Consider the following 27,943-nt stretch of genomic DNA (forward strand, 5'->3'; position numbering starts at 1 on the left):
CTCAAAAAAAAAAAAAAACAGAAAAAACCTCAACAAGGCTAGCATTAATCCAAAAACCACAAAATAATAAATATTGGAGAGGTTGTCAAGAGACTGGAACACTTATACACTACTGGTGGGAATATAAAATGGTACAACCACTTTGGAAATCGATTTGGCACTTCCTTAAAAAGCTAGAAATAGAACTACCATCTGATGCAGCATTTCCACTTCTTGTTATATTTCCTAAAGAAATAAGAGCCATCACACCAATAGATATATGCACACCCATGTTCATTGCAGCAGTGTTCACAACAGCAAAAAGATGGAAACATCTACGTGCCCATCAACAGACAAATGGATAAACAAATCATGGTATATTCACAGGATGGAATACTACGCCACGATAAAGAACAACGATGAATCCATGAAATATCTCATAGCATGGATGAATCTGGAAGGCATTATGCTGAATGAAACTAGTCAGTCACAAAGGGACAGATATTGGAGGAGACCACTATTATAAGAACTCAAGAAAAGGTTTAAACACAGAAAGAAACATTCTTTGATGGTTACAAGGGTGGGGAGGGAGGGAGAGAATTTACTAACTAGATAGTCGACAAGAATTATTTTAGGTGAAGGGAACAGCAAGACACAGTACAGGGAAAATCAGCACCATTGGACTAAACCAAAAGCTAAGAAGTTTTCTGTACACAGCTAAACACTTCAAAGGACATCGTAGCAGGGGAGAGGGTCTGGGGACCATGGTTTCAAGGAACATGTAGGTGAATTGACATATGAAAATTTAAGAAAATGTTCTGCATCCCACTTTGGTGAGTGGCGCCTGGGGTCTTAAAAGCTAGCAAGTGTCCATCTAAGATACAGCAACTGGTCCCAACCCACCTGGAGCAAAGGAGAATGAAGAATACCAAAGACACAAGGAAAATATTAGCTCAAGATACAGGAGGGGCCACATAAATCAGAGACTCCATCAGCCTGAGACCAGAAGAATTAGATGGTGCCCAGCTACCACCAAAGGCTGCTCTGACAGGGAACACAACAGAGTCCCTGATGGAACTGGTGAAAAGTGGGGTGTAGAACTCAAATTCTAGTAAGAAGACCAGACTTAATGGTCTGCCTGAGACTGGAGGAACCCCAGAAGACATGGCCTCTGGACTCTCTGTTAACCCAGAACTAAAACCATTCTGGAAGCCAACTCTTCAGATAGAGAATAGACTGGACTATAAGACATAAAATGATACTCTTGAAGAGTGTGCTTCTTAGTTCAAATAGTAACATGAGACCAAATGGTCAGCTCTTGTCCAGAGGCGAGATGAGAAGGCAGAAAAGGACAGGAGCTGGTTGAATGGACATGGGAAATCCAGGGTGAAAAGGAGGAATGTGAGGTGATATTGTAGGGATAGCAACTAGGGTCACGTAACAATGTGTGTATAAATTTTTGTATGAGATACTAACTTGAGTTGTAAACTTTCACCTAAAGCACAATTAAAAAAAAAAAAGCCCGATGTCAAATTCTGACTCACTCATTCATTCCTCACATCAGGTATCATGTGTCTTAGTTTCCTAGGACTCCATAAGAAAATACCAACTTGGGTGGCTTTGAAGAACAGAAGGTTATTTTCTCACAGTTCTGGAGGCTGGAAGCCCAAATCAGGGTGCTGGCCAAGTAAGTTCTTTCAGAGGCCTTTGAGAGAGGAACTGGTCCAAGCCTCTCTCCTAGCTTCTAGTGGTTGTCGACAATTCTTGGCATTCTTGGCTGCTTATGGATGCATCTGCCTGTCACCTGTCTTCTCCTGTGTGTGACTGTGTGTGTGTATCAGTCCTTCTTTATTATAAGATTCCACTCAGAGGGATTAGAATTCAGACCACTCTTCCCCAGGATGAGGAGCTCTGGTGGCACAGTGGTTAAGATCTTGGCTGCTAACCACATGGTTGATAATTCAAATTCACCACCTGCTTCTTGGAAACCCTATGGGGCACTTCTGTGCTACAGAGTGGCTATGAGTCAGAATCAACTCAACAGCAGCCAGTTTTTTGTATTTTTTTTAATAATTTTATTGTGCTTTAAGTAAAAGTTTACAAATCAAGACAGTCTCTCACACAAAAACCCATATACACCTTGCTACACACTCCCAGTTACTCTCCCCCTAATGAGACAGCCTGGTCTCTCCCTCCACTTTCTCTTTTCGTGTCCTTTTTGCCAGCTTCTAACCCCCTGCACCCTCTCATCTCCCCTCCAGGGAGGAGATGCCAACATAGTCTCAAGTGTCCACCTTATCCAAGAAGCTCACTCCTCACCAGCATCCCTCTCCAACCCATTGTCCAGTCCAATCCATGTCTGAAGAGTTGGCTTCGGGAATGGTTCCTGTCCTGGGCCAACAGAAGGTCTGGGAGCCATGACCACCGGGGTCCTTCCAGTCTCAGTCAGACCATTAAGTCTGGTCTTATGAGAATTTGGGGTCTGCAACCCACTGCTCTCCTGCTCCCTCAGGGGCTCTCTGTTGTGTTCCCTGTCAGGGCAGTCATCGGTTATAGCTGGGCACCATCTAGTTCTTCTGGTCTCAGGATGCTGTAGTCACTGGTTCATGCAGCCCTTTCTGTCTCTTGGGCTTGTAATCACCTTGTGTCCTTGGTGTTCTTCATTCTCCTTTGATCCAGGTGGGTTGAGACCAATTGATGCATCTTAGATGGCTGTTTGCTAGCGTTTAAAACCCCAGACGCCACTCTTCAAAGTAGGATGCAGAATGTTTTGTTAATAGATTTTATTATGCCAATTGACTTAGATGTCCCCTGAAACCATGGCCCCCAGACCTCTGCCCCTGCAACTCTGGCCTTTGAAGCATTCAGTTTATTCAGGAAACTTCTTTGCTTTTGGTGTAGTCCAATTGTGCTGACCTGTACTGTGTGCTGTCTTTCCCTTCACCTAAAGTAGTTCTTATCTACTATCTAATTAGTGAACACCCCTCTCCCATCCTCCTTCCCTCCCCCCTCTCAAAAGAATGTTTTCTTCTCAGTTTAAACTATTTCTCAAGTTCTTATAATAGTGGTCTTATACAATATTTGTGCTTTTGCAACTGACTAATTTCACTCAGCATAATGCCTTCCAGGTTCCTCCATGTTATGAAATGTTTCACAGATTCCTCACTGTTCTTTATCAATTCGTAGTATTCCATTGTGTGAATATACCATAATTTATTTATCCATTCATCCGTCGATGGGCACCTTGGTTACTTCCATGTTTTTTGCTATTGTAAACAGTGAGCAGCCAGTTTTTTGCTCAGGTATGATTTATTAACCATTAGTTAGTTAAATTAGTTAACTTAAATGTTATTAGATAACATTATGCAAAGAAAAAAACCAATTTCCCCAAACAAGGTCACATTCACCTCACCAGTGCAGGGGTCAGGACTTCAGCATTTTTGGAGGGACACAATTCAGTACATAATACACCCTGAGGTTATGGCTTTTCTTTTATGTCTAATTCCTGTCTCCCTAACTGCATGTAAGCCTTTCAAGCTCTCTGCTATCCCAACATTTAGCTCAGTACCCTATATGTAGTAGGAGCTCAATAAGTGTTGAATGATGAGAGTCACACTGATGATATAGTTTATCTTCCAATCAGATCATTTCCAGCCTTTACAGGGAGCCAAAGAACCAAATCTTCCCAAAATGGCACACATACCAGAACATACCAGACCCCTAGGAAGGGGAGATGTGCGGCTCTGGAATAGGTTGTTACTAGTCAGCTTCAAGTTGGCTCCAACTCCTGGCAACCTATGTACAACATAACAAAGCTGGTCCTGCACCATCTTCATGATCATTAGTATGTTTGAGTCCTTGGTTGCAGCCATCGTGCAGTGCCTTCCAACCTAGTGGGCTTATCTTCCTGCACTATATCAAACATTATTCCATTGTGATCCATAGGGTTTTCATTGGCTAATTTTCAGAAATAGATTCCTAGGCCTTTTTTCCTAGTCTGTCTTAGTCTGGAAGCTCTACTGAACGCTGTCTACCATAGGTGACCCTGCCAGTATTTGAAACAGCCAGTGGCATATATTCCAGCATCATAGCAACCCGTAAGCACCATATTCCGACAGATGGGTAGTGAGTGGTCTGCAATATGAAAGGGGCCAAAGCCTAGCTGAGGCCTCCATCTGAGGATGCTACCAGTGGGCATGGGACAGGGAGGCTGTCACAAGTCTCCCTCTGCCACAGCCTCGAGCTCCAGCTGCTGAGGCGTAAGTTAGGAAGGAGAACCAGATGGATGCCACCAGTCAGATGGTAGAGCTAACACTGGGTGACACTGCCCTGTCACTTTAGAAGTATCAGAGAAAGTATAGTGAGGGTTGGTTCCACGCCCCAAGCTGACCCACAACCAAGGGAGCATCTGGAAACTCTATAATGAGTTCATAGTGTAAATATTGTGCTCCCAGGTCACGAACATAACCAGCCAGAAACTGCTGCAGCTGAGATCCCTTCCCTGGAGGCCAACAATTAGCCACGCAAAGACTACCAGGAAGAGAGCGCACAGCCGGGAAAAGTTTCCCAAAGGACTTCAGCCTCCCTGCCACGCCTGCTGGCCAAGCAGGAGGCACCAAGGAGACAGGGAAGGTTGCTAACGCCATATTAGTGGCCACCTAACATTGATTAATTCCCAGCACCCCTGGGAGACCCAGGCTGCCTTTGATCTGTTTCTCCTCTGCTGCCCCCTGGAGAAAATTGGACAAGGCGTTTGACTCTGAGCAGCCGGCAGTTGAGGAAGGAAACGTCTTTGATGTTTTCCAAACTGCTAAACATTTGTTTCCTGCAAAGGCTTGTTACACAGGGTCAGGGAATACAGGCCCCCCGAGTGAATGGGTTAGCCAGAGGGACCCTCCAGAGAGACACATCTAGCCTGGGCTCAAGCGACCAGCTGCACTTGACTGCTGTCCTAGGCAGACTCACCCTCGGGCCCTCAGCCAGAGCTGGGAGCCCAAGAGGAACACAGTGTTCCTCCAGCATGTGGTCTTTAAGGCACACAAACGTCTTTCTCTATAACCCGAGTCCAAAAATATCTGAGTCACTTTACATGTCAGGTAATAGCCTCATAAGCACATCACTGAAAATTTGCTCTTTCTGACATTTCCATTGTTTGCTAGAATGCTGCTTTTGTTCCCAGCACAGACAGGATGCCCGCCCCATCCCCCATGCAGTGGTCTTTTTTTTTTAGTCTCAGTCTGACCTTTCCTGAGGTGGGGGGCAGGTGAGGGAAAGGAGGAAGACGATTTGAGGACTTGGATTTCATAGGACTGTGATCTTTTAGTTTTGGAAGGGGCCTGGAAGAGATCAACTCATCCCATTTCCCATCAGAGGCAAGCATCAGCAATGGAGCCTTCCCAGCAGGGGGTGCCCACACTCTGCCTGAGAGTGACAGTGATAGGACCCTGGGTGCTCACTCCTTTTTTGTTGTTGTTAGTTGCCTTTGAGTCAATTCTGGAGGCTCCAAGCATTGTAGGCTCCTTTTGGTAGAAGCTAAAATTCACCCCTGTAACTTCTATCTGTTGGCCCCAGTTGTCCTCTGAAATGACATAGAATTAAGTTTTATTCCCTTTCCATGTGACCTCATGGCCTTTTTCTAAGCTAAGCATTGCATTATCCGCATGCTACATTCTGGAGCCCTTTTAGGCCCTCCATGAAGTGGCTTCTGTGTGACCGTGTCTGTTGTAAAACGTGGTAACCAGAACTAATCAGCCTAACTCAAGTCCGTGCTCATATGCATGTGCTTTCTCTGTCAGACTGCACATGCCACTTGCTTTCCATGTGGCCTGGGATGACAGCAGGAGTGACCATGGCTACTGTCCAGGGCCAGGCCTGCTGTGCCTGCCCCATGTCCCCACATGGCTCCATAGCTATGTTCCCACAGAGGGAGTGGGCCACTTCCAGGAAGAGCAGCTATGGAATGAGGCAGTTTGCCCTTATCCCTTGGCCATCAGGGAGTGGATTTGAAGGGAGAACTCTGTGGGGTCTTTTGTGCACCTCTTCCCTTCCTAATAGGAACATGAGAGTGCTTGTCCTATCCCAGGGCAGTTCTGGTGCTCCCTTGACACAAAAGGCCCCAAGCTCCCTGCCACTTGTCCTGTGATGCCTCCTTCCAGTGCTCAGGACCACCCAGAGGCTCTGTGCTTCCAGCAGATGAGCCAGCTGACCCCTGTCAAGCTGGCTGGCCATAGGGGAGATGTGGTCACTGCTGTGGCCAGAGCAACCCCTGAAGCTGGATGCTCCTCTTGCCTGGTTCCATGCCCTCCCTCCCCAGGATCTAGAGGGTGAGATGCGTGCCCCAAGCACCATTTCTAAATGTTCAGTACCAGTACCAGCTGTTGCTGAGTCGATTCTGACTCATGGCACAACCTCATGTGTGTTAGACTAGAACTGTGCTTCGTAGGGTTTTCAGTGGCTGTTTTTTTGGATGTAAATTGTCAGACCTTTCTTCCACCTTTTGGTTAGCAGTCAAGAGCATATTCCCAGAGAATCCTTCAAAATGCTGGAGCCACACTTTTCTGAATTCATCTCAGAGCTGTTGTGTGCATCTTTCTGTCATGTTCCTTTTGATAAAGGCAACAGGCAGCTCAGATGGTGAAAGTCAGCGCTAATGAGACAGACCCATGGGCTTAGTACTCCCGAGAGAAACTGTTCCACAGCACAGGCTGCACCCCTGGCCCAGCCAGCCTGCTCTGACCAGGCCACCAGAGCAGGGGAGGATGCGGAAGGAAAGCAGCCACTGGGAAATGGTGCAGATGAGCAGCTGTTTTCTTTACATCTCCACACTACCTCCAGTTTGCAGACCATTCCCATCCCTCTATCTGGAGATGAGCAAAAGAGACTTTTGCAGACACAGTAAGTGGGAGAGTGAGGTGAGAACAGAGCCACCTCTGACAGGCAGGAATATTTCCTTTCTCTTCCCAAGTGGCAACTGGCATCCATTGCCCCACTCTTGCTTCTGAGGTCTCCTGGAAGAGCTGCCACTGTTGCTGCTGCTGCTGAGAGCTTGGTTATATCATTCTGTTCTTTGCTCAGAAATTCAAGTTAAGTAATTTGGAGTCTTTTATCTAACAACTACTTTAGGAAGAAAACATGTCAGACACATCTGCTGACATCACCTTTTCAGATTTCACATGGTTTAGGCACTGCTTTGTTTCTCTTCCTTTTCATTCACTCTGGAATGCTCACTGTGGGGGGAGGGGAGAGGTGGCTTTCTTGCCCTGCCGTCCCTTGGTTAGCCTAGGTATGAATGGCCTGTCCCCCAGGCACATCCCCAAGTGCAGATGATGCCCAGACTATGGGTACCTTCATCAGTGGACTTCTGTCCTCAGAATTGGAAGGTAGAGGCCACATAGAGTGTGGCTTCTTGTTCAGGGGTCCTGCCACACTTGTTTTTAGTGACCTGAAAGAAGGGTTTGGCAGTATTGTAAATGAGAACTCAAAAGTCAACAACCCATATCTCTGTTTTTCCATTCTCATCTTTATTTACTCATTGGCCATTTTACCATGCACGTCCAGGTCCCAGGGACCTGGGAAGAAAGAGACAGACTTATAGACTGTCAGACCTGACTCTACTTCCCACCCAAAGGAGGAATCTCCTGTGTTGTGTTCTGGCCCATTGGCTGTCCTGACCTGTTTACCCACCAGTTGCCATCGAGTCAATTCTGACTCACGGCAACCCCATGTGTGTCATAGTAGAACTGTGTTCCACAGGGTTTTCAATGGCTAAGTTTTCAAAAGTAGATTGCCAGGCCTTTCTTCTGAGGCAACTCTAGGTGGACTTGAACCTCCAACCTTCCAGTTAGCAGCCAAGTGCGTTCACTGTCTGCACCACATTCCCCCAATAACAGGAAGCCCAGTCTCTCCTGAGCCTGGACCAGCACCACAGGGCTCCAGCTGCAGGTGTTCCTCTGTTTCCCTGGGACCTCCTCCCTCCTCCCTGCCCTCTGGGGTGCTCTCAGGTCTCTAGTCCCTCTTTCTCGGGCTAGACCTTACTCATTTAGAAGCAGCCATTTTCTCCTCTCTAGAGTCTTTGTGTTTCCAGAATAAACATCACCAGGTCTGTTCACCATGCCTCATATAACATGGTTCCTAGACCTGTGCCATCCCATATTTGTGTAGTTGGGTTAACAAACAAAACAAAACTGTTCTTCTGTTTTTATCCATATTAAATTTCAACTTACAAGTGTTAGCCCTTAATCCCAGTCTTCTAGCCGTTTGAGGATTCAGTCTCTGGCCCATGTGTTTTCCTGAGCCTTTTGCCATCTGCATATTTGGATCTGTGGCACTGAACTTACAGGTGTAAGTGATGGGCTCAGTGGCCCAGAGCACCCTCAGCCCTCAGTGGCACACCCTTGTCAGGCCTCAGACGCAGACTGTGTGCATGGCAAGTACCAAGGCGCCTGACTGAAGAGTAGGAGGCGTACAATAGGTGTTTCATACATGCTGGTGTGGGTGAGCAGTTGTCAGTGTTATCTGACAGGGAGCCTAACCCACACTCTGGCATCCCTTTGTTTCAAGGAAGTGGCTTTCATAAGCTCACCCACTGGGCAGCATCCTCAGTGTTATATAGTGTGATAGTGAATTAACAATGAATTAATGATGAACAACAGTCCTAAAGAGGCTGAATTAAAAACACAGGGAAGGGAGAGAAACAGCTGGGGGAGAATGTTCTGGCTGTGCAGCCTCCGGCCCCAAAGGCAACATTTAAGGCTGTGGCACAAACTGCAAGGGACAGTTTTCTACAGAGTAGGTCCCCCACCCAGTTGTCCCCAGAGAGAGAAAACGTATTTTCTCAGCACTGCCTTCCTCCTGTGCTGTCAGAAGAAGAAACAGTAGCTCCAGCTTGGTTTCCGCACGTCCTCAAATTCCCGCAAAATGAATTGACTTTGTGGCAGTAAGTGCTTCAGTGAGCTGCTACCTGCCAGTTTGCACCAGAAGTGGGGAAGGTGAAAATGCAGCCTAGGTGGCTTCATCAGGATGTGAAACTGACCCTGAACAACATGATTTATTAAAGACTGCTGTTTGTGTCCATTAGGAGCTGTGGTACCACAGTGGTTAAAGTGCTCAGCTGCTAACTGAAAGGTCGGTGGTTCAAACCCATCAGCCGCTCTGTGAGAGAAAGATGTGGCAGTCTGCTTCCTAAAGATTACACCCTTGGAAACCCTATGGGGGCAGTTCTACTCTGTCCAGTAGGGTCGCTATGAGTTGAAATTGACTCACGGCAGTTGGTTTGTGCCAGTTAGAAAGTGTGCACAGGACCCAGCAGGTGATTCATGCTGGGAATGCCAGGGAAGCTCCCCAAGGGTGGCCACCCCCTTCCTAAGGATCTCCTCCCGAGGGATCCAGGCAGAACCCCCATGGAGTCTCAGCCCATAACAGGGTCACACAGTTGTGGCTGTGTCCATATTAGTAAAGGATAAGCCTGATTCTTCCAGTATCCCACAGCCTAACTCAGGCGCCAGCCACGACAAACAGTATACGCATGCTCATTTGTGCTTCCTCTGTCCCCTCTACAAGGATGGAGAAATTAAGGTCCCAGGAGACAGGGTGATGAGCCAGTGAGTGATAGAAAAAAAAAAAAAAGAGGTCTTAAAACAAGAACCACACTGTTTCCCCCTCCCTGTTACTTTCAGCACCAGGAACAGAGGGAGGAAATGAGATTTGGAGGCTGCAGGATTTAAAGAAAAGAGGTCTATCTGGCTAGGAGGCAGGGGACCCTGGTTTGAGCCTCTCCTCCATGCAGCCTGAGGCAAGTGACCAGTTTGTGAATGTCGGTTGCTGTCTTTGTTGTCTAATGCTGCTGTAACAGAAATATCCTGAGTGGATGGCTTTAACGAACAGAAGTTTATTCTCTCACAGTCTAGGAGCCTAGAAGTCTGAATTCAGGGCATCAGCTCCCGGGGAAGGCTTTCTTTCTCTGTTGGTTCTGGGGGAAGGCCCTTGTCATCAATCTTCCCCTGGTCTAGAAGCTAGCTTCTCAGTGCAGGGACCCCAGGTCCAAAAGACACACTCTGCTCCTGGCACTTCTTTCTCGTAGCATGAGGTCCCCCTCTCTCTGCTGGCTTCTCTTGTGTATATTTCAAAAGAGATTGACTCAAGATACAACCTAATCCTGTAGATTGTGTCCTGCCTCACTATCATAACTGCCTCAAATCCTGCCTCTAATCTTCAACATCATAGAGGTTAGAATTTACAGCACGTAGGATAATCACATCAGATCACAAAATGGAGGACAATCACTCAGTACTGGGAATCATGGCCTACCCAAGTTGACCCACATTTTGGGGAGACGTAACAGTTGCTGAGCACACTTTGGAGTCCTATAGCCCTGAGATGAGAGTGCATCTTGACTACTAGTTTGCTGTTAACAAAAAAAAAAACAAACCAAACCCAGTGCCGTCGAGTCGATTCCGACTCATAGTGATCTTATAGGACAGAGTAGAACTGCCCCAGAGAGTCTCCAAGGAGCTCCTGGCAGATTTGAACTGCCAACCCTTTGGTTAGCAGCCGTAGCATAAAACTACTGCGCCACCAGAGTTTGCTGTTAAACCTTGAAAAAGTGACTTTACTTCTCTGAGCCTTCGTTTCGTACCTATGAAGTGGGGCTGATAGTTCCTACCTGGTGAGGTGGTTGTGAGACTGTGGATGTGGCCAGCAAAGTGCCTGGCAGCATAGAGTGGTTGCTCCTCTCTTCTGTTAGAGAGCTCAATCTATTTGTGAACAGTCGTTAGTAGAAAGCCCTTCTCTTAACTTTCTGCAGTTACCCTAGGACCAAGAAAAAAAAAATCCGTTACCATTGAGTCGACTCCGACCCCTGCTGACTCCATGTGTGTCAGAATAGAACTGTGCTTCACAGGGTTTTCAGTGGCGGAATTTTCAGAAGTAGATTACCAGGGCTTTCTTTCTGAGTTGCCTCTGGGTAGATTCGAACTGCCAACCTTTTGGTTAGTAGCCAAGCACTTAACCGATTGCACCACCCAGGGACCCTTTTCCCTAAAAAAGTGGCTCTCAAAGTGTGGTTCTCGGGCTAGGGGCATCCGTATCACCTGGGAATAGTTAGAAATACAAAGCCTCAGGCCTCACCCCAGCATGACTGGATCAGAAACTCACAGGGTTTCTGCTGTCTGATTTCACATGACCCCCCCAGGTGATTCTGATGCAGGGTCAAGTAAGAACCACTGCTCTAGGATTTAATGCTTCAGTTTGAAACAAATAAAAACCACCTAGTCATACTTTGTCATGAGAGGATGGGAAAGAAACTGCTGAGCATTTTTGAAAAACACTGAGGCCAAAAAACCTAGGTTTCAGGCTCAGGTTTATAAACTATTTGAAGGTAAGAAATTATTCCTCTAACACTAAAGTCACAGAGCCTGTTCTTCAACACGCCGGTCCATATCCCTGTGTATTTGAAAATGGAGCCAGCAGTTTACAGGCTTAGGCCCTGGCAGCTGTGCTCTTGCTGTGTCTCCTGCGATAAGGCAGCCCTCAGACAGGAAAAGGCTCTTACCCTGTAACTTTATTAAGGTTACAGCTCTAAATTTAACTCTGGAGGAAGGTTCGCAGGCTCAGGACCATTTGATGAACGGCTCTGTGGTATTCCCAGGCTGAGCCTACGGGAGTAAAAAAGTTTTAAACAAAGCAACCAAGGCACCTTATCATTTCCCCCCGTAAGACCTGAGCTCGGTTAAAAATAAAGTGCTGCCAGGAGCCAGTTCATTTCTTGAAGGCAGCAGTGCAGAACGTCTTTTGAATAATTAATGAGATGACAGTAGTGAAGCCAGTGGGTGGTGTGGACAGCCAGGGCAGGGTAGCAGCCGTTCCCAGATCCGGAGGCCCCGGGGCAGGCTGAACACTCTAAGAGGGTCTGATGCATGAACTAGCTTTCTAAAGAAGGAGACCCTCATTCCCCAGTGCCCTCAACACAGAAAATGCCACCACTTAGAGCAGCATCAGCATAGGGTGGCAGGGGGGTGCTGGCATTCAAAGTGTCTAACAACTGCCAAGACATGGACACAGACCAGTAGGAAGAGATGCTGGCCAAAGCGTGGACCAGGTCATAGGACCCTTCAGAGCCAGATGTTAGCCCTTTAGTTGTTAGTTCAAAGGACGGGTCACAAAGAATAGGCTGGGGCCATGGACTTTCCAATCAGTAAGGTAGCATATCAATCTTTTAACATCACGTAGTCGCTCTAGAGTCACTGGGTAGTGTGAACAGGTAATGCCCTCACTGCTAACTGAAAGGTTGGAGGTTTGAGCCTACCCAGAGATGCCTCAGAAAAAAGGCCTGGCGATCTACTTCCCAAAAAATCAGCCACTGAAAACCCTATGGAGCACAGTTCTACTCTGATACACATGGAGTTGACTCAACAGCAGCTGGTTGGAGTCTCTCTGACATGCATCAGCTACATGTCAGCCCTGAGCATACCATCTAAGGCTATGCTTGGGGCCAGGGAGAGGAAAGAAATTCTCTGGCCCCCAAATTCATTAGTCGCCCAGTCCTGTGAATGCCTCTTTTGCAGTGTCTCATAGAATCACCTCTTCATTCCATTTCCCCATTGGATATCCTTCTCTGAACCTGCCTATCAGCAAAGGCCCTCTGTGGAGGTTGAAATCCATCAGCCTCACTTTGGCCTTACCCAGGATGGTGACTGGGCTGATGTATATGCCTGTGTCTCCATGGGAGTATGGATGGATATGTTGGTGACATTTAATAATCATGATACATCTTTCAGATTTGAAGGCTTAGGCTCTAGCCAAGGAGAGATTGTCTGGGGAAGTGAAACTTTTGTTTCCTTTGCATCCTGATGACTCCCAGAAGTAATGGGAAGCTCCTTTCTTTTTTTTTTTTCTTTCTTAGAATGTCTTTGAGTCACTGGGTGACATTGCTCCCTGGGACTAGGATGTGAAAGTCCATAGTTGAGCAGTAGGAGAGTCAATTTGAGAGGGTCACAGTATCCTTCAACTCTCAGGGGAACTGTGTCCCAGGAAGTTGCCTACTGAGCAGTGGACGAGCTGGAGGGACTGTGGACAACAGGGTGGTAGAGGGTGGGCGCTGAGGTGGTATTAATCTTAGATAAAAAACCAAACTATTGTTTGTTTTTGTCAAGTCTGTTTCCTACCCATAGCAACCCTGTGTGACAGAGTAGAACTGCCCCATAGGGTTTTCTAGACTGTAATCTTTATGGAGTAGAAAACCTAGTCTTTTTCCTGTGGAGCCACTGGGTGGGTTCAAACCACTGACCTTTTGGTTAACAGTTGTGCGCTTAACTATTGGGCCCCTGGTGGTAAACTGAAACCTTCAGACTGTTCTCTAGAGAGGATTTGACCTGATATCCTTGACTTGAAAGTGGACTCTGGGCCTTTTTATGGCCATGTGACTTCAAACAAGAGTATTGGTACAAACATACCTTATTTTATTGCACTTCACTTTATCGTCCTTTCAGATATTGTTTTTTACAAATTGAAGGTTTGTGGCAACCCTGCATCCAGCAAGTCTATTCGTGCCATTTTTCAAACAGCGTGTGTTCACTTTGTGTCTCTGTGTCACATTTTTGGTAATTCTAGCAATATTTCAAACTTTTTCATTATTTTTATATGAGTTATGTGATCTGTGATCAGTGATCTTTGATGTTACTATTGTAATTGTTTTGGGACATCAAGAAATGTACCCGTATTAGTCAGCAAGCTTAATCAATAAATGTGTGTATTCTGACTGTTCCACTGACTGGCCATTCCCCCGTCTCTCTCCCTCTCCTCCAGCCTCCCTATTCCCTGAGACATGACACCATTGAAATTAGGACAGTTGATAACCTACAATGGCGTCCAAATGTTCCAGTGAAAGGAAGAGTTGTGCATCTCTGACATTAAATCAAAAGCTAGAAATAAGCTTAGTGAGAAAAGCATGGAAACCCTTGTGGCGTAGTGGTTAAGTGCTACGGCTGCTAACCAAAGTGTTGGCAGTTCGAATCCACCAGGTGCTCCTTGAAAACTCAGTTTATAGGACCCTGTCCTATAGGGTTGCTATGAGTCGGAATCGACTCGACAGCACTGGGTTTGGTTTGGTTTTTTGAGGAAGGCGTGTTGAAAGCTGAGTTAGGCCAAAAGCTAGGTCTTTGCCAAATAGTTAGCCAAGTTGTGAATGCAAAGGGAAGGTTCCTGAAGGAAATTTAAGATGCTACTACAGTGAACACACAAATGATAAGAAAGCAAAACAGCCTTATTGCTGATATGAAGAAAGTTTTAGTGGTCTGGATAAAAGATCCAACCAGCCACAACATTCACTTAAGCCAAAGCCTAACCCAGAGCAAGGCCCTAACTCTCCTTAATTCTATAAAGGTGAGGAAGCTGCAGAAGAAAAGCTTGAAGCTAGCAAAGGTTGGTTGATGAGGTTTAAGGAAAGAAGCTGTCGGCATAACATAAAAGTGCAAGGTGAAGCAGCACAAGTGCCGATGTAGAAGCTGCAGCATATTATCCAGGAGATCTAGCTAAGATAATTGATGAAGGTGGCTACAACGAACAACAGATTTTCAGTGTAGACAAAACAGCCTTATATTGGAAGAAGTTGCCATCTACGACTTTCATAGCTTAGAGAGGGGTCAATGCCTGGCTTTGAAGCTTCAAAGGACGGGCTGACTCCCTCGTTAGGGGCTAATGCAGCTAGTGACTTTAAGTTGAAGCCAATGCTCATGTACCATTCTGAAAATCCTAGAGCCCTTAAGAATTATGTTAAATCTACTCTGCCTGTGCTCTATAAATTGAATGATAAAGCCTGGATGACAGCACATCTTTTTATAACATGTTTTACTGAATATTTTAAGCCCATTGTTGAGAACTGCTCAGAAAAGAAGACTCCTTAAAAGTAATACTGCTCATTGACAATGCACCTGGTCACCCAAGAGCTCTAATGGAGATGTACAAGGAGATTAATGTTGTTTTCATGCCTGCAGCCTATGGATCAAGAAGAAATTTTGACTTTCAAGTTTTATTAAGAAATGCATTTTTTAAGCTATATCTGCCATAGATGGTGATTCCTCTGATGGATCTGGGCAAAGTAAATCAAAAACCTTTTAGAAAAGATTCACCGTTCTAGAGGCTACTAAGAACATTTGTGATTCATAGGAAACCAAAAAAAAACCAAAAGGGGGAGGTCAGAATATCAACATTGACAGGAGTTTGGAAGAAGTTAATTCTCTAACCCTTATGGATGACTTTGAGGGGTTCAAGACTTCAGTGAAGGAAGTAACTGCAGATGTGGTGGAAATACCAAGAGAACTAGAATTAGAAGTGGAGCCTGAAGATGAAACTGAATTGCTGCAATCTCATGATAAAATTGTAATAGATGAGGAGTGGCTTCTTATGGATGAACAAAGAAAGTAGTTTCTTGAGATGGAGTCTACTCCTGGCGAAGATGCTGTGCACATTGTTGAAATGACAACAAAGGATTTAGAATGTTACGTAATATCATGGATTGAATTGTGTCCTCCAAAAATACGGGTATCAATTTGCTAGGCCATGCTTCCCAGTATTGTGTGATTGTCTACCATTTTGTCATCTAATGTGATTTTCCTATGTGTTGTAAATCCTATCTTTATGATGTTAGTGAGGTGCATAGGCAGCAGTTATGTTAATGAGGCAGGACTCAATCTACAAGATTGGATTGTGTCTTCAGCCAATCTCTTTTGAGATATAAAAGAGAGAAGCGAGCAGAGACGGGGGACCTCATACCACCAAGAAAGCAGTGCTGAGAGCAGAGCTCATCCTTTGGACCTGGGCATGGAGAAGCTCCTAGTCCAGGGGAAGATTGATGACAAGGACCTCCCTCCAGAACCAATAGAGAAAGCCTTCCCCTGGAGCTGGCACCCGAATTTGAACTTCTAGCCTACTAGACTGTGAGCAAATAAACTTCTGTTTGTTAAAGCCATTCATTTGTGGTATTTCTGTTACAGCAGCACTAGGTGACTAAGACACACAAACTTAGTTGATAAAGCAGTGGCAGTGTTTGAGAGATTGACTCCAATTTTGAAAGAAGTTCTACTGTGTAAAATGCTATCAAGCAGCATGTCATGCTACAGAGAAATCTTTCATGAAAGGAAGAGTCAATCAATACAGCAACCTTCATTGTTGTCTTGTCTTAAGAAATTGCCACAGACATCCTAGCCTTCAGGAACTACCACCCTGATCAGTCAGCAACCATCAACATCGAGGCAATACCTTTCACCAGCAAAAGGATTACAGCTCCCTTAAGGCTCAAATGATGGTTAGCATTTTTAGCAATAAGGTATTTTTTAATTAGGGTATATACATTATTTTTTTAGACATAGTGCTATTGGACACTTAATAGACTACAGTCTAGTGTAAATATCAGTTATATATGTACTGGGAAACCAAAAATTCATTAAACTCTCTTTATTGCAATATTCACTTTATTGCAGTGGTCTGGAACCCAACCCGCAGTATCTCCGAGGTATGCTGTATTGGGTTGAAACCATAGTTCGGGAATCTGCTAGCTTTGTGATCTATGACGAGTTATTTGCCTTCATGAGCCTCAGTTTCTCCCTCTTAAAGTGAAGATAGTAATTTTCACCTCAGAGAGTTGTGAGGTTTAGTAGCTAAGATTGTGTATTCTCTGTAAATGGAATAGCAGATGGTATATTCTTTGTAAGTTATTTGCATTGTATATTCTTTGCAAGAGATTTTGGTGCTGGCTGGCTGGGAGGAAGGGCAGAAAGAAGGCTTCCCTGCAAAATTAGTTCATATGCCAGCCATTTTCTTCTAAAAATGGTGAACAGTAGGACATGGCCTTTGAAAAAGCCCATTCAGAGCTCAGATGGTGCTCCCAGTCTAGGGGGTATTGCCCAGCCTGACAGTGGAGTGAGCCTTTGATGGGGAAATAGATAGCTCATACACAATTCAACAACTCGGTTAACTCCTCTCCCATTAGGAAGGATAGAGCTCTTCCCTGGAACAGGGATTTGAGAGACTCAACTGCTGAGCTGTTCTGCATGGTCAGGAGCTAGCTCCTGGGCCACCCTCCTCCATGAGGCTCCAGTGGACCAAGGCATGAACTGGGAGTCCAGCTCAGTCCTCAACACTGGCAAGTCCCCTCCCCTAGGGAGATGAAGGACTGAGACCCATTCTCATTTAAAAAGTCAATTGTTTGCCCACATCTTTTGTTTGAACATCTTGGAACCTCTACAGCCTAGGACATTGCAGCCCAATGCTGCAAGTCAGTGAATTGCTAATGTTCCAGCTTTACCTTTTAAACAAAGTGTTTTCATTAGACTTACATCTCATCCTGATTATCCCTTAACTTTCCAGAAAACCAACTCGACACGTCCTTCTACATCTCATGGTCCTGCGTGCTGATGGCCTTTTCCTTCAGGGTCCTGAGCTCCAGACTTTCCAGTCCTTTCTGACTGATGTAATTGTCCAGAAAATTGCTCAGCCATAATAACTTCAAGTAAAATTACACTGCTCACTATCTGTTGCTATGGCCATTTCCCTCAGTGTCCTACCTGTTTCTCATTATATGTAGTTATTATGTAACTCACCAATGTCTCCTTAACAATGTCATGGTACAGCCACCCACATCCTATTAACTCCACCTATTTCAAACCCCATTGCTGTCCAGGTGATTCCTACTCACAATGACCCTATAGGACAGAGTAGAACTGCCCCATAGGGCTTCCAAGGCCATAATCTTTATAGAAGCAGACTGCCACATCATCCTCCCATGGAGCAGCTGGTGGGTTAGAACCACTGACCTTTCGGCTAGCAGCCAGGTGCTCAACCACTATACCACCAGGGCTCCTTACCACCCATATTGGTCCTCTGAATCTATTGTGCCATACACCCTACATATATGCATTTAGCTACATCTGTCAAGGAATCTGTTGTCTTTTTTAGCATCCTGTTTGCTTTTCAGCATTATGCAGCATGTGCTTCATGAGCACTCGCGGGGTGCCTGGCTCTGTCCTAGGCGCTGATAACACCCTCTTCATGGTTGCCCACAAGGCACAAGGTCTCTGACTGTGGCCATGGCTAACCAGGCCCTGATTGTCCCTGAGAGGGTGGGGGCGGAGTGTGGGCATGGGCAAAGGATGATGCTACCTCTTCTTCATCAGGGCGTAGATGAAGGCAGGACCGTAAAGCTGAAAAGATGATGTGATGTGCTGGCGTCCAGGTAATATCCTGAGGGCTACAACAATGCTGATTCATTCAGGCCTGTCAGTCATTAACAGAAATGATGGTGTCAGAAAGGTTCCTGTTGTTCGAAGTCAACACTTAGATCTTGTTAGGCCAAGGTAGCACAAGCCTACCAGGAAGCTACATGTGTCATTGACCCTGGGGACCTTGCATGAATGCAGAGTGTATGGGGGGCGATGGCTCTGCAGGCCTTCTTAAGAAGGAGCTTTCCCTTTGATCAGCACCACAGTGACCCATGCTTGATGAGCTGTGCTAATGAAGTGGGTGTGTGAGTGTGTGTGTGTGAATGCATGTGTGTACGTGTGTGTGTATGTGTGTGGGTATGCAAGTGTGTGAGTGCAGGTGTGTACATGTGCATGAGTGTGAATGTGTGTGTGAGTGTATGTGTGTGAATATGTGTGTGAGTGCGTGTATATATGTATGCATCTGTGCGAGTGTGTGTGTGGTCAGGGTCAAGGGGATACGAGAGCTGACTGAACACTTGGGATTGGGAAACCAGGTGAGAAGGGAGAGCATGAAAAGAGAAGACAGTGTAGAGAGAGGCCTGCAGGGCAAGGTCACCTTGGAAGGACAGAAATATTTTTCTTTTTTTTTAGGAAAGCAGGATTTTTGATGCCATCTTTTTCGTTAATGACCGACAGGCCTGATGAATTTGCATCATAGCAGAATGTTGGCAGGATAAAGCACACCCCATTCTCTTTTCATTTTTATGGTCCTGCCCTCATCTAAGCCCCACTGAAGAAGAGGCAACGCCATCCTCTGCCCACGCCCCTGCCTGCACCCCACACTCACCCTCCCAGGGCCAATCAGGGCCTGATTATTCAAGGCCACAGTCAGAGACCTTGTGCCTTATGACAGCCATCAAGAGGATGAGGTCAGCACCTAGGACAGGGCCAGGCACCCAACAAGTGCTCATGAAGTGCGTGCTGCATAATGTTGAAAGGTGGCTTGTGGAATCTGTCTTTTCCTTGTCATCACATACCCTACTCCTGAGGTCAGGAAAGAATAAGGAGTCCTTGGCAAAAATCTCGTACACACCAGGGCTACTGTCTATAAGAACACTCATGCATTAAAAAGCTAGCGAGCTGTGTATACATAAGAAGAGTCTCAAGGGAGCTTGTATTAATCCTTTGCATTTCCGTAACACCTTTTTTTTTTTTTTTTTTTTAGCAAGCACTACCAAATCTTATTTTATTTCACATGTCCTTTTTTAAACTCCCATTGTGTAGATGGGGAAACTGAGACCTCGGTAGAATGAATTAGGCATGTTCACATTGCAGAGCCAGGATTACAAGCTGGGTCTCCTGTGTTCTGTCTGCTTGCCTTTGTGGATGGTATAGAGTAAAGGTGGGGAGAATTTTCAGGGCATCACTGTGGCCTAAACTAAAAATGTATATGCCTCCCCCCGCAACAGGGGCACCGTTGGGAGTGCTCCTCCTTACAGTTCTATGTGGGCAGAGGCATTGCACACAGATGTCTCTTGACAGCCACAGGTACCAAGTGCAGCTTTGTGTAAATGAAACAACCACATTCTCCCATCTCCACATCCAACCTCTGGGCTCCTTGTTTACCAAACACGCATTGATGCTGCACCCCAAACACAGCTGAAATCCAGGTGTGTGTCTGTGTCTGAAGCCTCCTTGCCTCCCCCTGCTCCCTGAGTCCACTGAGGAGCAGGTGTTGACAGGAGGTTCCCAGGCATCTGTGTCTGAGGCTACAGGAGGCTTCAAGGCCAGACAGCTGCACTCTGAACCCCAGGAAAGTAACTGGCTATAGTGAGCCGAATAGTGTCCTCCCAAATCTGTGTTCACCTGTAACCTCAGAGTGTGACCTTATTTGGAAGTAGCATTTTTTTTAGATGCACCTAGTTAAGGATCTTGAGAAGAAATTATCCTGGATTTAGGATGGGCCCTGAATCCATGAGTGTCCTTCTAAGGACAGAAAAGAACATACAGAGGCTGTGTGAAGTGATACAGCTGCAAGCCAGGGAATGCTTGGGGCCACTAGCAGGTGGAAGGAGCAAGGAAGAATACCCCACCTAGAGACTTCAGGGAGAGCATGACTGTGCCACTACCTTGATTTTGGACTTCCACCCCCCAGAACTGTGAAAGAATAGAGTTCTGTTGTACCCTCCAGCTTGGTACCTTGTTATGGCAGCCAGAGGAACCTAATATATTGAGTGCCTAGCAGACCAGAGCTGTACCCTCTGCTCACCTCAATTCTCTTGCCTGTAGGACCTGGGGAATTCTCATGTCATATCAGTGTAAAGAGCAAGTCGAAAACAGGAGTTAAGAACAAGACCAGGGCAGGGCCAAGATGATGAAGTAGTCGGATGCTTCTGATAGTCCCTCTTACAACAAAGACCTGAAAAAACAAGTGAATTGATTATATATATGACAAGCTCGGAGCCCTGAACATCAAAGGCAAAGTTAAGAAATCAGACTGAGTAGGAGGGGAGGGAGAGATGGTTCAGAAGCAGTAAGGAGTTGCCAGACCTGACTTGGCGGGAACCAGTGTCCCAAGCCCCGATGCCCTGGCATGACCACAGTGGGGCTGGTGGTAGCATTTGGGACACGGTTACTTCAGCAAAAGAGGGTGAGCAAGTGGCACAGGCCCAATCCCCTGGCGCAACCATGGCACAGCTGGTGGTAGCATTTGGGATGCAGTTTCCTTAGCCACAGAGAGCCAGTGGCACAGTCTACTCACGCCTCCGGAATCAGCAAAAAACAGTGCTGTCAGCATAAGATAAGTGCTTGCATCTAGTTTGCCACATGGATCTAATAGCTTCCCTTTCAAAAGAACTCTGTCCCATTTATTTGATCCCTCCTTCCTCTGCCCCAAGCCTCGAGCTGCCTTCAGTGACAATCGATTTCCCTGGGCCTGAGATAGGTCCTGCTGCGCACCATGAGCCATTTCCCCGGCCTTGGAGAAGGAACAAATTAAAAAATGTGGGAAAAATAATCTGCCGGCTCCCCTAAGCTGAGAACATAGGGCAAAAGTGGCTCTTGTTCAGGCACAAGTGGTCCAAAGATTTTGAGTGTCTTTCACTCCTGCATGGACCCATGTGGCCCCATTTCAGCAACTAGGCCCTTGTTGTCACATTGCAAGGGTGCATATGCCTGAGGTCTGACTTTAACTGTTTCAGCTGTGTGGTGGAGAGGCTGGTTTTTGATGTTTGACACCTCTCTATTAAGCAGGGTCCTCACCTACCCACATCAGGGCCTGAGGCCTGGCGGCTCCACCCACACCACCCATCCACCCATGACAGGGGTCCAAGGATAAGTGGTGTCTCCCAGTCCTTACAGTTAAAAGCGCTGTGTGCCTATAGTACCACTGCAGAGCCCACCCACCTGTGTGCTCTAGAGAACAGATATGCGCCTTCCTCACAGACACTTGGGGGAAGGTTTTCAGCCTGCTGCTTTGCTCAGAGTGTGACCCCCTGCTGCAGCCAGAAACCTGCACATACACCAATCACCCCTGCTGCTCTAAGACTGTAGGTGAAAGCCTGCACCACACACTTGGTGATCTACCTGGACACCTGAGCTGAATCTATACAAGAAAAGTGGATGGACTCCTAGGCTCATATACCTGGTAACAGCTCTAGCCATCTGGTGACAGGATATTAGAGCTTCAAAGGCTCCAATAATCAAGCTAACTCACTCAAGCAGCCTACTTGGGTATATCAAAACAAAACAAAGCAAGAGCTATGACACAGTAAGCAAACATAAAATTAACTAATACAATAACTTATAGATGGCTTGGAAACAACAGTTGATACCAGATCACATAGAAGCAGATCACTGCAACAAGCTCCCAGAACAAAGAATCAAGGAATCTTCCAGATGAAGATGTATTCCCAGAATTACAAGATGTAGAATACAAAAGATTAATATACAGAACTCTTCAAGACATCAGGAACGGATCAGGCAAAACACAAAACAAGCCAAGGAACACACATATAAAGCAGTTGAGGGAATTAAGAACATTATTCAAGAGCATAATGAAAAATTTAGTAGGCTGCAAGAATACATAGACAGCAATCAGAAATTCAGAAGATTAATAATAGAATTACAGAAGTAGACAACTCAATAGAAAGTCAGATTAGCAGAATTGAGGAACAGGAAGTCAGAATTAGTGAGACTGAAGATAAAATACTTGGCAAAATATATTTGAAGAAAAATCAGATAAAAGAATTAAAAAAAATGAAGAAACCCTAAGAATTATGTGGGACTCTCTCAAGAGAATTAAACTACGAATGATTAGAGTACCAGAACAGTGAGAGAAAACAGAAAATGCAGAGAGAATTGTTGAAGATCTGCTGGCAGAAGAATTCTCTGATATCATGAAAGATGAGAAGATAAAGATGCTCATCAAATCCCACACAAGGTAGATCCCAAAAGAATGTCACCAAGACATATTATAATCAAACTTGCCAAAACCAAAGATAGAGGGAGAATTTTAAAAGTGGCTAGGGATAAGCAAAAAGTCACCTACAAAGGAGAGTCAGTAAGACTAAGCTCTGACTGCTCAGCAGAAACCATGCAGGCAAGAAGGCAATGGGATGACATATATAAAGCCTTGAAGGAAAAAAATTGCCAGCCAAGAATCATATATCCAACAAAATTGTCTCTCAAATATGAAGGCAAATTTAGGACATTTCCAGATAAATACAAGTTTAGGGAGTTTACAAAAACCAAACCAAAACTAAAACAAAAAGTAAAGGGAGTCCTCTGGTTAGAAAATCAATAACATCAGATAACAACCCAAGACTAGAACACAGGACAGAGAAACTAGATGTCAGTCCAGATAGGGAAATCACAAAAATAAATCAAGGTTAAAAAAAAAAAAAAAGCTCAAAACAGGGAAACAGAGACATCATTATGTAAAAAATGACAACATTAAATCAATAAAGAGGAACTAAAAAATGTATTCATAGATCTTTCATATGGATAGGAAGGCAAGGCAATATAGAGAGATAAAAGTTTGGTTTAGACTTAGAAAAATAGGGGTAAATAATAAGGTAGTCACAAAGGAGACTAACAATTCTACACAGCAAAATAAAATACAAGAAAAACTACTCAGCACAAAAAATTAAGTGGAAAAAAGAAATTGTCAACAACACACCAAAAAAAGACACCAAAATGACAACACTAAACTCATACCCATATATCCAGTGCCGTCAACTAAACTCATACCTATCCATAATTATGCTGAATGTAAATGGACTAAATGCATCGATAAAGAGACAGAGAGTTGCGGAATGGATTAAAAAACACCATCTATCTATATGCTTCCAACAAGAGACACACCTTAGACTTAAAGACACAAACAAACTAAAACTCAAAGGATGGAAAAAATATGTCAAGCAAACAGCAATCAAAATAGAGCAGGAGTGGCAATACTAATTTCAGACAAAATAGCCTTTAAAGTAAAATTCACCATAAAGGATAAGGAAGTACACTATATAATGATTAAAGGGACAATATAGCAGGAGGGAAGAAACCCTGGTAGCGCAGTGGTTAAGTGCTACGGCTGCTAACCAAAGGGTTGGCAGTTCGAATCTACCAGGTGCTCCTTGGAAACTCTATGGGGCAGTTCTACTCTGTTCTACAGGGTCGCTATGAGTCGGAATTGACTTGATGGCATGGGGTTTGGTTTTTGGGTTTTGGTATAGCAGGAGATATTACCATAATAAATATTTATGCACCCAACGACAGGCCTTCAAGATACATAAAACAAACTCTAACAGCATTGAAAAGTGAGATAGCTCCATGATAATAGTAGGAGACTTCAACACACCACTTTCAGTGAAGGACAGAACATCCAGAAAGAAGCTCAATAAAGACACAGAAGATCTAAATGCCACAATCAACCAACTTGACCTCATAGACATATACAGAACACTCCACCCAACAGCAGCCAAATATACTTTCTTTTCCAACACACAGAACATTCTCTAGAAGAAACCACATATTAGTTCATAAAGCATTAAGAGAATCCAAAACATCGAAATATTACAAAGCATCTTGTCTGACCATAAAGCCATAAAACTAGAAATCAATTAACAGAAAAAGCAGGGAAAAGAAATCAAACATATGGAAACTGAACAACACCTTGCTCAAAAATGACTGGATTATAGAAGAAATTAAGGATGGAATAAAGAAATTCATAGACTCAAATGAGAATGAAAACACTTCCTATCAGAATCTTTGGGACACAGCTAAAGCAGTGATCAGAGGTCAATTTATAGCAATACATGGACACATCCAAAAAGAAGGAAGGGCCAAAATCAAAGTATTATCCCTACAACTCAAACAAATAGAGAACAGCAAAAGAAGCCCTCGGGCATTTTGCTGAGTGAGATTAGTCAGTTGCAAAAGGACAAATGTTGTATGAGACCACTATTATAAGAACTCTAGAAAAAAAGTAAACACAGAAGAAAATATTCTTTGATGCTTATGAGGGGAGGGAGGGAGGGGATATTCACTAATTAGATAGTAGACAAAAACTACTTTAGGTGAAGGGAAAGACAACACACAATACAGGAGAGGTCAGCACAACTGGACTAAACCAAAAGCAAAGAAGCTTCCTGAATGCAACCAAATGCTTTGAAGGCCAAAGTAGCAGGGACACGGGTTTGGGGCCTTGGTTTCAGGGGATATCTAGGTCAATTGGCATAACAAAATATATTAAGATATGTTCTGCATCCCACTTTGGTGAGAGGCATCTGGGGTCTTAAATGCTACTAAGAGGCCATCTAAGATGCATCAATTGGTCTCAACCCATCTGGAGCAAAGGAGAATGAAGAACAACAAAGATATATGGTAAAGATGAGCCCAAGAGACAGAAAGGGCCACATAAACCAGAGACTACATCAGCTTGAGATCGGGAGAACTAGATGGTGCCTGGCTACCACTGATCACTGCCCTGACAGGGAACACAGCAGAGAATCCCTGATGGAGCAGGAGAACAGTGGGATGCAGATCTCAAATTCTTGTAAAAAGACCAGACAGACTTAATGGTCTGGCTGAGATTAGAGGGGCCCTGGAGTTCTTAGTTTCCGGACCCTTTGTTAGCCCAAGACTGGAACCATTCCTGAAGCCAGCTCTTCAGACAGGGATTGGACTGAACTATAAGATAGAAAATGATACTGGTGAGGAGAGAGCTTCTTGGCTCAAGTAGGCACATGAGACTATGTGGGAAACTCCTGTCTGAAGGCAAGATGAGAAGGCAGAGGAGGACAGGAGCTGGTTGAATGGACATGAGAAATACAGGGTGGAGAGGAGGAATCTGCTGTCTCATTAGGGGGAGAGCAGCTAGGAGTACATAGCAAGGTGTGTATAACTTTTGTATGAGAGACTGACTTGATCTGTAAACTTTCACTTAAAGCACAATACAAAAAAAAAAAAAATACCAGGGCTTGACTTCCCTGTTGTCATGCTTATTGTGGTAGAGAAAATTTCCATGTCCTCTTATCACCATTATTGCTGCCTTTCTTAGTGCCTACCATGGGCCAGGCACTGTGCTGGTCTTAACATCATTGCACCCAATCCTTATAAAAATAACATGGAGTAAGTTTATCCCTAGTTTTACTTTTGAGGTTTGTTAACTTGCTCATGGTAAGTGGTAGAGCTAGGATTTGAACTCAAGACTCTCCCACTTCAGAGCTTCCAAACTTAACCACTGTGCTATTCTGATGTACCTATGTCATATTAACAGCAGCTAATTTAATTATTGATAGTGATCACTGGTGGTGCAGTGGCTAAAGTTCTCAGCTGCTAACCAAAAGGTCTGCAGGTTGTACCCACCAGCCACTATACAGTAGAAAGGTGTGGCAGTCTGCTTCCGTAAAGATTTATAGCCTTGGAAATCCTATGGGGCAGTTCTACTCTGTCCTATAGGGTCACTATGATTGGAATCTACTCAGTGGCAGTGGGTAGCAATTGATAAAGCAATAACAGAGCCTGCCAGAGTTATGCTAACTTTCAGTGGCTCCCTATGGCCTCTTCCCCACCCCAGCCCCTGCCCCTATCCCACCTGCCCCCTCCCTGTGCCACAGCCACATCCTATGGTCCCGCTTCCTTGGATGGCCTGCTAGGTTACCAATTCAGGTGTTCCCTGGAACCTTGTCCCTGTCCTTTTATATCTGACAAACTCTTGCTCATTCCACGTGGTCCAGGTTCAATGTGCTCTGTACACATCATTATCTAACACTTACTACATGGATCATAAATCCTAGGGGTGTGTGTTTGTCTTTCCCGAGCTGGAGCGGGAGCACCTTTGATACAGGACGAGATCTTTCTATTTTAACACGTAGAATCTTCCAAAACACTTCTCACTCTCAAAAGATCCCAATAAATATTTGAATGAGTGAAACATGTAGAAGACATGGAGATCATTAAGTAACAAATTTTCAGGAGGAAGGCCTGTGTCTTAGGCTGGATTCTCTAGAGAAGCAAAACGGTGAAGCGTATATATAAGTCCCAAGAACTGACAAGCCAAATGCAGAACCCAGAGCAGATCAAAAGCCTATGAGCTTTGCTGGAAAGTCCACATATATTGGATACAGGCCACAACCCCAAGGAAACTCCCCTTTAGCTGCAGATCCCATCATGGAGGTGGCCACATTATATTAGATCTCATCATGTAGGTGATTGCACCGTTATATGACTGCCAAACTACATCATAACTGCCAAACCACTGAGAATCGTGGCTCAGCCAAGTTGACACACAACCTTAACCATCACAGTCCACCTATTGTCAACTTGGCACCTGAATACATCTCCGTAAACCATACATGATCTTTGAATAAAGACAATTATGAAGTCGTACTTGCACCTGACGTGATAAAACTAATACGCGTACAACCAAAAACAAAGAAAACAAAAATATTTGATGCACACATACAAGGAAGAAATACTCATAACAATTACAGTCTTCGTTTCTGCAACTGGTCACGTGGTTTTAACTGGTATTCAGAACTACCTTCTTCCACCACCCATTCCATATCTCCTTTGCCTTCCACAAGCAACTCAGCGGGTCGTGGTTGTTTGCCTGGTGGGGTGAACCAAACCTTCATGCCTGAAGAGTCTGGGCCATAAGTAGTCATGTTGGAATTGGGTTGCTGTAGTTTTCCATGGTATTACTAAGAAACGCCCTAAAGAATCTCCTGCTTTCCCAACATACTCTTCTTTACCTCCACTATGTAATATCAATCTGATTTCCTCTTGGTAATCAGGATCAATCACACCAGCCAATATGATAACTCCCTTCTTTGCCAGCTGATCCAAAGGCATAAGGAGCCCAAAGTGGCTAGGTGGCATTCTTAACTTAAATTTCCATAGAATCAGTGATGTGTGTCTAGGTGATTGCATTTCTCCCTTTGGAACTAAGACCTCTAGATCTCCAGAGCATAGGGTCTCAGACACAGGAAGCAAATATCTTGTGAGTGGGTCACTCGGGGTAGTAGTGAGTGGTGCTATACCCATTTCCACCATTTGATTCCTGGACCCATGAATTCTGGCTGTGAGAGAAACAGCACCATACATTGGATGCCGTTTTAGAGCATATACAGCCTCCTGAAGGGCATTGCCCCAACCCTGCAAGCTATTGCCACCTAGCTGGTGCCATAGTTGTGTCTATAGAAGGCCAAATACATCGTCCTATTGAGCCAGCTGCTTCAGGATGATGGGGAACATGTTAAGACCAGTGAATTCCA

General features: G+C 44.9%; 1 protein-coding gene across 7 annotated transcripts in view; it reads left to right on the top strand.

Moving 5' to 3' along the window:
* The window catches only part of HHAT (hedgehog acyltransferase), a 658,603-nt gene that overhangs the window by 610,544 nt on the left and 20,116 nt on the right, over positions 1-27,943 (top strand). For 3 of the 7 annotated variants that reach the window (XM_049858611.1, XM_049858610.1, XM_049858612.1), the window contains one exon: positions 1,544-1,867. The exons of the other annotated variants lie outside the window; for them this stretch is intronic. In XM_049858611.1, the coding sequence (XP_049714568.1) occupies positions 1,544-1,803 (260 nt within the window). In that variant the 3' untranslated portion in view covers positions 1,804-1,867. Of the gene's footprint in view, positions 1-1,543; positions 1,868-27,943 lie in introns of those variants that run through there. 7 annotated transcript variants of the gene reach the window in all.

The sequence above is a fragment of the Elephas maximus genome, chromosome 18 (genome assembly GCF_024166365.1).
Source record: "Elephas maximus indicus isolate mEleMax1 chromosome 18, mEleMax1 primary haplotype, whole genome shotgun sequence".
Classification (NCBI taxonomy): domain Eukaryota; kingdom Metazoa; phylum Chordata; class Mammalia; order Proboscidea; family Elephantidae; genus Elephas; species Elephas maximus.